At 38.5% G+C, this 12,255-nt stretch overlaps 2 protein-coding genes and 1 long non-coding RNA gene across 3 annotated transcripts in view; 1 reads left to right on the top strand and 2 right to left on the bottom strand.

Moving 5' to 3' along the window:
• LOC137201385 (uncharacterized) overlaps positions 1–201 on the top strand; it is a 1,428-nt gene extending 1,227 nt beyond the window's left edge. The window contains exon 2 of the long non-coding RNA XR_010932169.1: positions 1–201. This exon is cut by the window's left edge and continues 390 nt beyond it. This is a non-coding gene — a long non-coding RNA (uncharacterized lncRNA).
• The window catches only part of nfatc2ip (nuclear factor of activated T cells 2 interacting protein), an 8,460-nt gene extending 6,676 nt beyond the window's left edge, over positions 1–1,784 (bottom strand). The window contains exon 1 of the mRNA XM_067616411.1: positions 1,593–1,784. Within this exon, the coding sequence (XP_067472512.1) occupies positions 1,593–1,604 (12 nt within the window). The 5' untranslated portion in view covers positions 1,605–1,784. The remainder of the gene's footprint in view (positions 1–1,592) is intronic.
• A 721-nt stretch (positions 1,785–2,505) lies between these two features.
• On the bottom strand, positions 2,506–10,638 carry sgf29 (SAGA complex associated factor 29). The gene is made up of 10 exons (XM_067616417.1): positions 10,471–10,638; positions 9,429–9,531; positions 9,208–9,283; positions 9,009–9,081; positions 8,392–8,456; positions 8,184–8,313; positions 6,647–6,793; positions 6,516–6,551; positions 4,685–4,847; positions 2,506–3,145 (listed from the first exon to the last, which is right to left on the bottom strand). The coding sequence occupies exons 1-10, from the start codon at positions 10,479–10,481 to the stop codon at positions 3,029–3,031; spliced, it is 921 nt and encodes a 306-aa protein (XP_067472518.1). The 5' UTR covers positions 10,482–10,638; the 3' UTR covers positions 2,506–3,028.
• Positions 10,639–12,255: the final 1,617 nt, after the last annotated feature.

Below are 12,255 nucleotides of genomic sequence, written 5' to 3'. Positions count from 1 at the left end.
AATGTGATGATTTCATGTTTTTCTTTGTCACACGAAATTGTAAACTGAATATTTTTGGACTGTTGATCAGACAAGATAAGATATTTTAGACGTCACCTTTTTAACTTAATTAAAACGGACATTTTCACTATTTTATGACATTTTATAGACAAAATGATTAATCGAGAAAATAATCTGCAGATAAATCGATCATTAAAATAATAGTTGCAGCTCTAAAAAAGAAGTTTTTTATCTGTACTACAGTCAGAAACTCAAAGATATTAAATTTACAGTAATATACCATGAAAAACAAACTAATTTTCAAGCAAAAATGCCAAAAATTCTTTGGTTCCAGCTTCTCAAATGTGTTTTTTCTTGTTCTATGTGACAGTTATTGGACAAAACAAGCAGACTGCAGTATGAGGCTCTGTAGTATGTTTCTTTTATTTATTCAAATACGTTTCCTCGTTCGTTTCTCTTCCAGCTTCCTCGTTCTACCGGACTCTTCACCACAGCCCAGTGAGAGTGGAGGTCAGAGGTCACGTGATCGTTCTGTTTATCACATCGTTAAAGCCTGGACGCCTTCAGTTTAACTAACTATCATTAGTCGTTAGTTGTTTGGTCCATGAAATGTTTACTGTCATAGAAAACTAAAGAAACCAGAAAATATTCACATTTAAGAAGCTGGAAACAGATAATTTGGACATTTTTTCTTATAAATCACTCAAAATGATTAATCAACTATCAAAATAGTCGTAATAATCGATTAATTTGCAGCTATATATATGATATAAAATAAAGAAAGGCAGCATGTCCTCACTATTCTCTTGAAAACTAATTTATAACGATTAATTGATGATATTTTTCTGTTGATCGACTGACTAATCGATGAATTAATTAATCCTTGCAGCATTAATTATAACCTTCATGAAGGTAAAGTTGACTACAGGACTGTTGGATTAGAGCTTTAACTAACTGTAGGACATAATAAATTAATATTAATTAATTAATATAAACTGGCAGCTGATTGGACATTTCCTGTTGACGTCAACGTTACTTTTAACCGGATATGCGTTAAATAAATTAACTAATATATTCTTAAATGTGGTTTTCTTGTTGTACGGAGGTGGATTTGATGCTACTTTATAATTCCACTTCACTAAATTTATTTATATAAATGATATATTTACATATTATTTATATATTTGTTATATATCCAATTACAGAGTGTAAACTTTTGTTTTCGGTAGTTTATTACCATCATATGACTTGAAACTGAAACTGAAACTGAAAGGATTGTTGAATAGTTGAAAGAACCGATTGAATATAAAGATTATTAATGTTTGATAGTTGTGATTATTATTACAGGAAAGAAGAACTCGGAGCATCAAACCAGCGAACCTGAACCTGAACCGACTGCCGTGATGCTAATTTAACGTTAGTTATTCACCGTTGGAGGCGGTTTAAGTGTTTCTGAGGCTTCACAACGTAACTGTTCACTTTTCACCAGTACCGCCTTAAATTAGAACAACATTACAGCTCATATTGTTGACGTATTTAATCGTTTGAGTGATTTTTAATCGATAAAACCGGCAGGTCTGTTAGACACTCACCGTTTCAGCCATGATTGTTTCTCTTTCCCCGCGTTACTGCCGCTGCTGCCTTCACGTGCTGTGGGAAATATGCAAACTCACTGCAAGCTGCCTTCACGTGCTGTGGGAAATATCTACCCTCACCCCTAATGGATGTGTAAATAAAGAGAACTGTTAACAGGAACGGCGCCGAGCTCAAGCGGGTAGCTCCCGGTATTAAAAGTGAAGCCAATGCGGAAGTGCCTTAAACCTGCATTCCCTCTAATGGCCAGCAGGGGGCGACTCCGCTGGCTGCGAAAACAGGTCTGTTTGTATGGAAAACGACCTTACTTCTCACTTGATTTATTATCTCAGTAAACTGTTTCCTGATGAAAAGTAACTAAAGCTGTCAAATAAATGTAGTGGAGTAGAAAGTACAATATTTCTCTCTGAAATGTAGTGGAGTGGAAGTATAAAGTAGCATCACATGGAAATACTCGAGTAAAGTACAAGTACCTTAAAATTGGACTTAAGTACAGTACTTACACAACCTTTTATGAGGCGATATCTTTAAGCTGCAACAATTAGTTGATTAATAAATTAGTGAATTGACAGAAAATATATTGCCAACTGTTCTGATAATTAATCATTTTGAGAAAAGGTGAATTGTCAAACATAAAAACGTTTTACAGGATGAGGAGACAGGGATTGTGATGTGAAAATATTAACAAGTATTACTTTTGGGGACATATATTTGGCATGTTACAAGACATAAGTGAACAATTAATTATAGATGTAATGACTAGCTGATAAACCAATCAGTTGCCAACTATGTTGATGTCGTCCATATGAACAGTGATGTAATCATTCCTGCTGTTCATGCTGGATATTAAAACATCCTTCATCAAATGTGCTTTCAGTGTAGTGACGGAGTAAGAAACTACATCAGACAAACTGTTATTCAAAGTATTTTCACTTTCATTTTATGTCATAAAACGTGCAGAGGAAGGTCTTTAAGAAATGAATCAAACACATTTTTCATTCTGGTCTTTACATACACAGCTGAATGTATTATACAGCGTTCATTCACACTCGACATATACAAAAAAATACAAGTTAGGCCCTTAAATTGGCCTTTTCAAGGCAGAATAACCAAACAAGCTTCAGTTCAGCTGCAGTTCCTCCAACAGCCACTAGATGCTGCTCCGTCTCCCTCCGTGTCGGGTGGTGATTTGACAAATAGTCTCATTTAAAAGATGTTCAGGGGTGTTTTTGCTTGATTCACAGTGCACAGATTCAGATTTTCACCTTTGTCGCAGGTAATTCCATCATCTATCAATACAAATTATGATCAGATCAGAGCTGGAGAAGCAGACCTGAGCCTATTTTCAGATTTGACAAATATTTCTGAACATCTTTTTGCCATTTCAAAATACGATAATGCTCCCAAAAACAGACTCCGTCGTGTCACCCTGCGGTCACTTCTTCTTGTTCTCCTTGCAGGCGACCACGTAGCGCTGGGCCACGTTGAGCGGCGGGGAGTAACCGTCGGCGTACGACGTGTCCTCAAACAGCACCGAGTAGTCGTCCTGAGGCTGCAAACACACACACACACACACACACACACACACACACACACACACACACACACACACACACACACACACACACACACACACACACACACACACACACACACGCTGAGGTCAGAGGCTGCAGGAGGTTTTTACTGTCGGCTCTACTTCCTGTTCATGCTGGATATTAAAAGATCTCCTTCAGATGTGTTTTCAGTGGAAGTGATGGAGTGTGTTTACTTTAAACGGTAAAGCTGAGTTTATGTAGATAAAAGGTGTGTTTGTGTGTGAATGTCTCCGTATCGGTCAGCTGACTCACTTGGTGTGTTCAAGAAACGCCTGAAAACTCAGCGTCGACTCAACACCTCGACACTCTTTAACCTTTTAGCAGTTTGTTGATTGCTGCACTTCTTTCTTTTTGTTTATGGTTTTTCTTATGCGTTTGTCTTCTTCCAGTCATTTCTTATTTTAATAATAAATAAAAGCGCCTCTTGTAATCAAACTTGTACCTGAGTCTCTGTCCTCTAAGTCCTCTGACTGTTCTGTCTCTTTTTGTAAGTCGCTTCAGATAAAAGCGTCTGTCAAAGCACTTTAAACGAGAGACTTTTAAATATGAGCTTCATGACCTTTTACATTTTAACATATCTTATATATATCATATAACCAGTGAGACTGAGTTCCTAAACTGGACTATTTATGCTGCTTTTCTCTGTTTTTGACTGATTTGCTTGTGTGGTTGGTTCTGATGGGAAATTAAAGTCGTTTAAATTTCAATTTGAAAATCAAATCTTTGAATCTTTTCTTGAAAAACAATACATTTTTTTAAACAAATGGAAAAAATAAAGAGAAGACTGATTCTGACTCTATCGAGCTTCCTTTCACATCTGGTTGGTTCATTTGGTCTTGAGAGAAAAAATGATCGATTGCCAACTTTTACAGGGTTTCTGCAAGACTTTAAGACATTTTAATACCACACAGAATGCAATTTAATATCTTTTTCTCGGTCTCGTTGTAGGGACAATAAAGTCCACAATTATTTATTAAGTACATGAAATTATTGAGCTTCATATCACATTTGTGTCTGTGCTTCCCAGCTGTAAATAACACTAATTCATAGTAATATAATGAATCAATGAACGTGACCTGGAACCTGATGGATGGATGAACCAGTTACAAATGAGTGAATGAATCCTTCCTGCAGCTGCAGCAGTGACTGTTTGCTGCAGGTCTGATGCTGCTGACTACTACTACTACTGTCACACCGTCTCACTGTAGTTTATAGATGTAAAACTTCTCCTGACAGCCGCAAACACACTTACGACTGTTACTGTCTACAGCAGCAAAGAGACAGAACATTTAAGACGTATTAATAACTTCTTTTTGGAGAATTCAAGGCTTTTAAAGGCTTTAAAGACCTGCAGAGACGCTTTGATTGGTTGTTGAAATGTATAAACACTAAATATTCTGATGGGAGTGTTGCTGCTTTTCAGACTTTTCTTGACTTCTAACATCCCTGCTGTTTGCTAAAAATACAGCTGAGCTGAGCGCTGAGAGTCTCACCCTGTGTGGAGGGGTGTGGATGAGGGCCCGGTAGAAGCAGGTGGTCTGGGGGTAGAGAGCCAGTACCAGCTGGTCCTTACTGAACAGGGCCTCGGGGTCCGTCTCTGGGTTGGCCTTCCACTGAGGCAGCGGGATGATCCGCCGTCTGCTCAGAGTGTGTCTCCTGATCACACAAACACACACCGATCAGCCACAGATGAAGTTGTTCTGACTGGTTTCATCTGCTGGTTTTCTACATATTTAGACTCAAACCAACATTGAATTTATCTACTAACAGTATTATATGTGTATCAAAGTTATTCTGATTCCTCCGTTGTATTAAAACTATTAAAACACATCAATGAGCCACAGCGCTGCACTAGGTGACGTGTTCATTCATCACCATGACAACAGCAAAGTGCCATGATGCTCCAGTGTTTTGTTGCCTCACGTTCAGACTTCTACATACAAACTATTGAGTTTTTCAGGTTTTGGAGTATTGAGGCTCCTGTCAGTGCAGGACATGCAGACGTCTTGATATTAAGGCTTCAACTCATCGTTTTGTCTATAAAATGATAGAAAATTGTGAAAAATGCTCATTATAATTTATCATAGTCAAAGGTGACGTCTCCATATGTCTTGTTTTGTCTCATCAACAGTCCAAAACCCAAAGAGTTTACTTTCATGTATGACAAAGAAAAGCATTAAATTATCACATTTGAGGGACTGAAACCAGCTCATATTTTGCATTTTTGCTAGGGATACACGATATTATCGTAATCGGTATCGGCCGATAATAGCGCTAAAATAAAATATTGGCATCGGTGAATTCTGCTGATTATGAAAGGCTGATATGTCGCCTTTCCCTCCGCCACCTGACTGGGCTTCCCTCGATGGGTTGTTTCACCCTGACGGTCCCGGTGTTTCCTCCGCAGGCTGCACTTCACTCAGCTGCTTCTTCCCACTTTAACCTGAATAACAAACCAGGGCTAACGTTAGCTGGGAGGCTAGCTGGCTGTGCTTCCCTCCGGTCAGCCTCTCAGCTAACGTTAGCCTCGGCTCTCTATGTGGAGCATCGAGCCCCGGTTTGTTATTCAGGTTAAAGTGAGAAGAAGCAGCTGAGTGAAGTGCAGCCTGCGGAGGAAACACCGGGACCGTCAGGGTGAATCAGAGGAGCTGCTGTGTTCAGTTGCAGAGACAGGAAATACTTCGGCTGACAGGATGTACCACTCTGTTTATAACGACAGTTGGCAACCAGCGTATTAGGTGCATTACCGCCACCTTCTGCTCCGGAGTGTGGACCAGAGATTAAATCCTACACATTAATCCTGTCTGTCTAATAAACTCAATGAAAACTCTACTGCTGCTCCCACTCGGCAGGTTCATTAATGTTTTAATGCTGAGCTCCTGAACTCCAGTCTTCCTCAGTTCTTCCTTCATATATTGTCTTTCTTGATCATCATTAGTATAATCTATGCTTGCATGTATAATAGTTTCCTCAGCCAGCTGGAAAAAAATATGTGCATATATCAGCATCGACGATCGGCCACAATGAGTTGGAAATATCAGCATATCAGATATTGGCAAAAAATCCAACATCGTGCATCCCTAATTTTTGCTTTAAAAGAAAAAATGAATAAAACAATTATTTGATTATCAAAATAGTTGCTGATTCATGGATTACTCGGCTAATGGTTGCAGCTCTAGTTGGTATTAAGAGGCAGGTTACATAAAGCTGATTAATCATCAATTCATAATGTTTGGAACAACATGAAGTTTGTAACCTTAAAGGATCAGAAAGATCAAATCACACACAGATGGACACGTCAGTGTTGTATGAAGACAAACTCACTCTTTGCCTTCTTCATCTATGTCGTCCACTTCGTACCTGCAGGGAGAGACAGAGACAAGTCAACGTGTCCTCATGTTCAGTCATGAAGGTCAAACTCGTCTTCCAGTGTCGGGGGGGGGTGATGTTCTTACTTGTTGGTGGAATGGTTGTAGCTGACCACCTCCGCCAGGATCCACTGCTCGTCTCCGTCCACGGCTTTCACCCTCGCTGCCACCTTGTCGCCCTGCTTGGCCACGTAGTCGCTGCTGGCTGGAGTCGCTCCGCACAGAGGAGGAGGACTGATGAAGGTCAACAGAGAGGAAAAACAGTCATTGTCTGCGTCACAGGAGCCCACCGACTGTTTCTACAAGAGTTATTTTAGTGTTTAGTGTTAGAATGTATTATAAATACATCATAAAGCTTTTAATTAACTCAACCTTTTATTTGCTGTTTTTTACTGTTTTATCTTTATCTCATGATTTTCTCTTTTTATCTTCTTACCTCTTTTAATCACTGTATTCTTTTTTATTGTTTATTGTATTTCTTTTCTCTCCTTTCTTTTAATATTTTTAAATATCTGTTTTTTGTTTGTTTGTTACTCTTTCTGTAAAGCACTTTTATTATGAAAGGTACTATATAAATAAAGTTTATTATTATTATTATATTATAAAGGTGTAATCGTCCTAATCAATGAATGGGTTTATTTTGAAGTGTCTTCCTGTTTTCGAGGCTCAGAGATGCAGGTTTACGTTTTCATCTCGTGTTCAATAAACGCTTTTAATTCTGATGTTTTACAAACCGTCTCTTGGTTCAGCTCAGCGTTTTATTCGTCTCATCTTGATTGTCTTTGCTTTTAACATCCTTGTTGTCTGAATCGTGTTTAGTAGCAGTTTATTCATTCAGGGAAGTTTCACTGACAGGAAGCAACCAGTCTGACCAGTTGGCCATTGAGCAGCTCCACCGGAGCAGTGAGGGTTAACCGCCTTGCTCAAGGGCTCATGGGTAATGAGGGAGGGGCAAGTGCTGCTTTTTCACTTCCCCCCCACCCAGAATTATCCTGCTGGTGGAGGGATTGAACCGATGACCTTCAGGCACGGATGTAGAAAGACAACTGGATACCGAGGTCCCGTTCATTCCTAAGAAAGTTGCTCAGACGCGCATGAAGCCAAAAAAAAAAAAAGCCACTTCCTGTTGTAAAGAAATGACCCCCATGAAAACATGCACACGCGCCCATGGAGCATGCTCACTAGAGACTTCCACCAGTTTAGCCCTCCGGTTAACTTCAGTCCTGAAGCTCTTCTAGATTTGACAGAGAAACGAGTCATTTCGCAGGTTGTGAAATGACTGTATCTGCTGATTTACAGACTCAGTCTGTCAGAAAAAGTCTTTTTGGTTCAGTGTACATAACGTTGTCTTTACTGCAGCTTCAGAGCTCGGCGCTGTTCCTGTATCCAGTTCTCTTCATACATCCACGTCTTCTGTTCACACGCTCACTTCTCCTTTAGGCCCAAACTTTTAATGTCTTGTTGTTTTTTTATTGTGTTTATGTATCACGGTTTTGTGTTTTTATGTCGCCTTGCTGCTAATTTCCTCTTGTGGGACGATAAAGATCTGACCTGAGCTGACCTGTGGAAACTATAAAGTTAAAACTCTCTACATGTGATCTCCTGCGAGTGGTTCAGCAGCTACCTCTCCCCCGGCTTGCCGATCCACAGAGGAAGCGTCATGGCCGACTGCTGGAGGAGCGTCATCAGGACGCCGCGCCTCATCGTCTTCCTGGGAGGGTCGCTGTCGCTGTAAACTCCCGCCATCTTAGCAGCTGCGAAAACAAGATAAATAAATATAAATCTGTTGTTCAAAGTTACAGAGAGACGGTTGAAAAATCTTCTCGACATACCTATTCTCCTCTCCTCCAACAACGACTTGATCTCTGCGATCTTATCGAGAGCGTGTCGCAGAATGCTGCGAGACAAAAGAAATGAATGAGTGGATGCAAAAAGTAATGAAAAGACGGACGATTTGTGACTAGAAAAGCCCCGACTGGACAGAGACCGTAGGAGTTTACTGATCTTTAACATGTGTCCTGTAACAACCACAAGCTACCATTAGCAGGGAAAGCTACAACTATTAGTAGATGTATTGATTAGTTGCCGACTTAAATTAAATGACAACTGTTTTGATAATCAATTAATCGTTTAGAGTCATTTTGTTAAAGAAAAAATTGTCCAAATTCTCTGATTCCAGCTTCTTCAATGTGAATATTTTCTGGTTTCTTTAGTCTCTATGACAGTAGACTGAAGATCTTTGAGTTGTGGACAAAAAGAGACATTTGAGGACGTCGTCTTGGGCGTCTTTAGGAAACACTGATCCACATTTTTCACCATTTTATGGACCAAACGACTAATCGATTAACCAAGAGAATAATCGTTAGTTATATTAAACTGAAGCTGTCCAGGCAGGGCTTTCAGGATGTCAGTGTGATGTTCAAAGAAAGTTGAGTATGTGTCTCCTCACCTACACTCAGCCTCAGCATCTGCTTTGGCTGTGGTGTAAAGTCCCCTCAGCTTGGTCCGGTAGTACGGGGAAGCTGGAAGAGAGACGAACAAGAAAACATGTTTGAATGAGTGAAAACAGAAATTAAAAACCAGATAGAATATGAAAACTGTTAAACTACTCCAACACTACACTGTGTCTTCATCACACAGTGACTGACTTTTGTTTTCCGTCTGCATCCTCTCATGTGTTTTCTGAATGTTGAGCAGATTGTGTTCGCTGCGTGATCTCTCCTCCTGGAAAGTACACAAGGATTATTTGGATTTGGTTGACTTGAATGACCTCACTCACCATCACAGCAAGTCATCCGGAAAGTGAGATTAACTCGCTATAAGCTGCATCCACCCATCAGTGTTTTAATAACTAATGCCACTCACTTACCTGGGTCTGTTTGATCAGCTGATGGAGCTCTGTGAGCAGCTCGGCAATCTTGGTGTCAGCTGACATGTCTGCAGCTTCGAGGTTTTGGCATTCAGATGGAGTCCTGTTACAACAGCGTTAAAAGGACGAGTTCACGATGTTTCCAGTGTGTTAAACCAGCAGTCAAGTGTCCATAGTAACAGTGAAAGAGGTTTTCCTCGCTGTAATCATTCCTCCTGTTCATACTGGATATTAAAAGATCCTTCAAATGTGCTTTCAATGGAAGTGATGGAGGACAAAATGTATTTAAAAGTTTATCTGAAGCTAATATGAAGCTTCAGCGACTGTGTGGACACACTGTGGATAAAATCACAGTGTGTCCACACAGTCATTTAAAAGTCTGTGTGAAGCTTATATTCAGCTTCAGCAGTCTGAGTTAGTCATATCAAGTGGATATCTGACACATTTACAGTCTTTTTAGCATCAAATTCCCTCTTTGTGTTTCCTCGGACAGTGTTTCCCTGTTGAGCTGCAGGTGGAAGTATAGTAACAAAAAGAGGGACTTTGGCACTAAAAAGACTGTAACGTTGAAAGATATCTACTTGATTTGACTCATTTGGACGCTGAAGCTTCATATTAGCTTCAGATAAACTTTGAAATACATTTTGTCCTCCATCACTTCCATTGTAAGGTCATTATGAAGGGATCTTCTAATGGTCAGTATGAACAGGAGGAATGATTACAGCAAGAAAAACAGGTTTCACTGTTAATTTGGGCTCCTGACTGTTGTTTTAAAACACACTTGAAAAAATGTGAACCCGTCCTTTAATACATACAAAATCCCATTGAAAAATTAATCAGTTTAACTGCAGGTAGTACGGTTTTTGGTGCCTTGAATATAATTAGTATTAATAGAGCGCAACAACAACTTTTATAATTTTACTGTAGTATTGAAAATGTGCATTTGATGGAAGCCGAATTAAAAAGTGGATCTAAACGGTTTAAAATACTCTACTAGATTATATTGTTTCCTAAAAACGAGACACCTTTAAATCAGCGTTACCTTCTCTGCATGAGAGAAAACGACACGTAATGAAGCTTTAGCAACGACCGGGATATTTTAACGTTGGACGGTCAAGAAATGCAGTTTGTTTTCATCTGAGTGGCTAAACATTAACGTTACATGTGGCAGTAAATAACAGAACGAAATGAGTCTCGGTTAGTAACTGGTTTGTTTTGCTACCGTTAGCCATGTTGCATCGCTTAATAGCGAGATTTACGCTCATGCAACGAAAACGTTAGCTACATATATTTCAATTTTGATAGCTCAGTGATCATAATACGGGTTAAATTTTGAAACAACAGCCTGTAAAGCTACTTACCGGGCTAGTTTTACAGTTTATTTATTGTCGACTTGCTAACTGCACAGATTAGCTTCTTCTTCTTCTTCTTTGGTAGTTATGAGGAGTTGACAAACCAGGTTTAATGTGCACACCGCCGCCAGCTGGACGGAGTGAGGAACAGCAGACAAAAAAAATGTAAAAGATTTATGTAAAGGACGGGTTCACAATTTCTCAAGTGTGTCTTAAAACAACAGCCAGGAGCCCAATGAACATTAAAGCTGTTTTTCTTGCTGTAATCATTCCTCCTGTTCATACTGACCATTAGAAGATCCCTTCATAATGACCTTACAATGGAAGTGATGGAGGACAAAATCCACAGTCCTCCTTCTGTGCAAAAACGTATTTAAAAGTTTATCTGAAGCTAATATGAAGCTTCAGCGTCAAATGAGTCAAATCAAGTAGATATCTTTAAACGTAACAGTCTTTTTAGTGCCAAAGTTCCTCTTTTTGTTACTATACTTCCACCTGCAGCTCAACAGGGAAACACTGTCTGAGGAAACACAAAGAGGGAATTTGATGCTAAAAAGACTGTAAATGTGTCAGATATCCACTTGATATGACTAACTCAGACTGCTGAAGCCTCATATAAGCTTCACATCAACTTTTAAATGCATTTTTGCACTAAATGATTGTGTGGACACACTGTGGATTTTGGTTCCCATCACTTACATTGAAAGCACATTTGAAGGATCTTTTAATATCCAGTATGAACAGGAGGAATGATTACAGCGAGGAAAACCTCTTTCACTGTTCATATGGACACCTGACTGCTATTTTAAGACACACTGGAAACATCGTGAACCTGTCCTTAAATGATTAAATAGGAACACTGCAAATAAATGTTACTATTTTCTTCCTTTTAAATGATAAACATACATTTGTAAATCCATTATAACTGTGTCATCCTGTTTGTTCATACTGTATTTCTGTAATTTGGCTTTCTGTGTCTATTCATTACACATATCTATATTCACACTGTAAAAAAAAAGTTATTTCACAGAAATTTACTGTATTATTTTATAGTTTTTGTTGTTTTTTCTACATTAAGTGTAAATGCCATAAAAACACAGTAAATTATTTTTATTAAAAATATTCACCATAAAATAAAGGTAATCTGTATTGTAATCTGTAAATTAATATAATGGAATATTATAGTTTTTAACAGGATTTTTACTATTACTGAATGTAAAATTGAGGCAACTTTTTTACTTTAAATTTAATGTAAAAAAAAAAAAGTTTTAAAAAAGTTTTTAAAAAAGTAAAAAAAACAAACACTTACTGTCAAATAACGGTAAAGAAACCTTTAGTTATTCTACAAAGATTTTTTTTTAAAATACAGATATTTACTGTAGACATTATCTGCATTTTTACAGTCCAACTGTTGTAAAATAAAAACAGAAAAATATAAAATATTGCTAGAATGCTAAATAAATGTATAAATGTAC

Source organism: Thunnus thynnus, chromosome 17, assembly GCF_963924715.1.
Source record: "Thunnus thynnus chromosome 17, fThuThy2.1, whole genome shotgun sequence".
In the NCBI taxonomy this organism is placed as follows: domain Eukaryota; kingdom Metazoa; phylum Chordata; class Actinopteri; order Scombriformes; family Scombridae; genus Thunnus; species Thunnus thynnus.
Note: the sequence above shows the minus strand (reverse complement) of the source record. Positions and strands in the feature narration are given on the sequence as shown.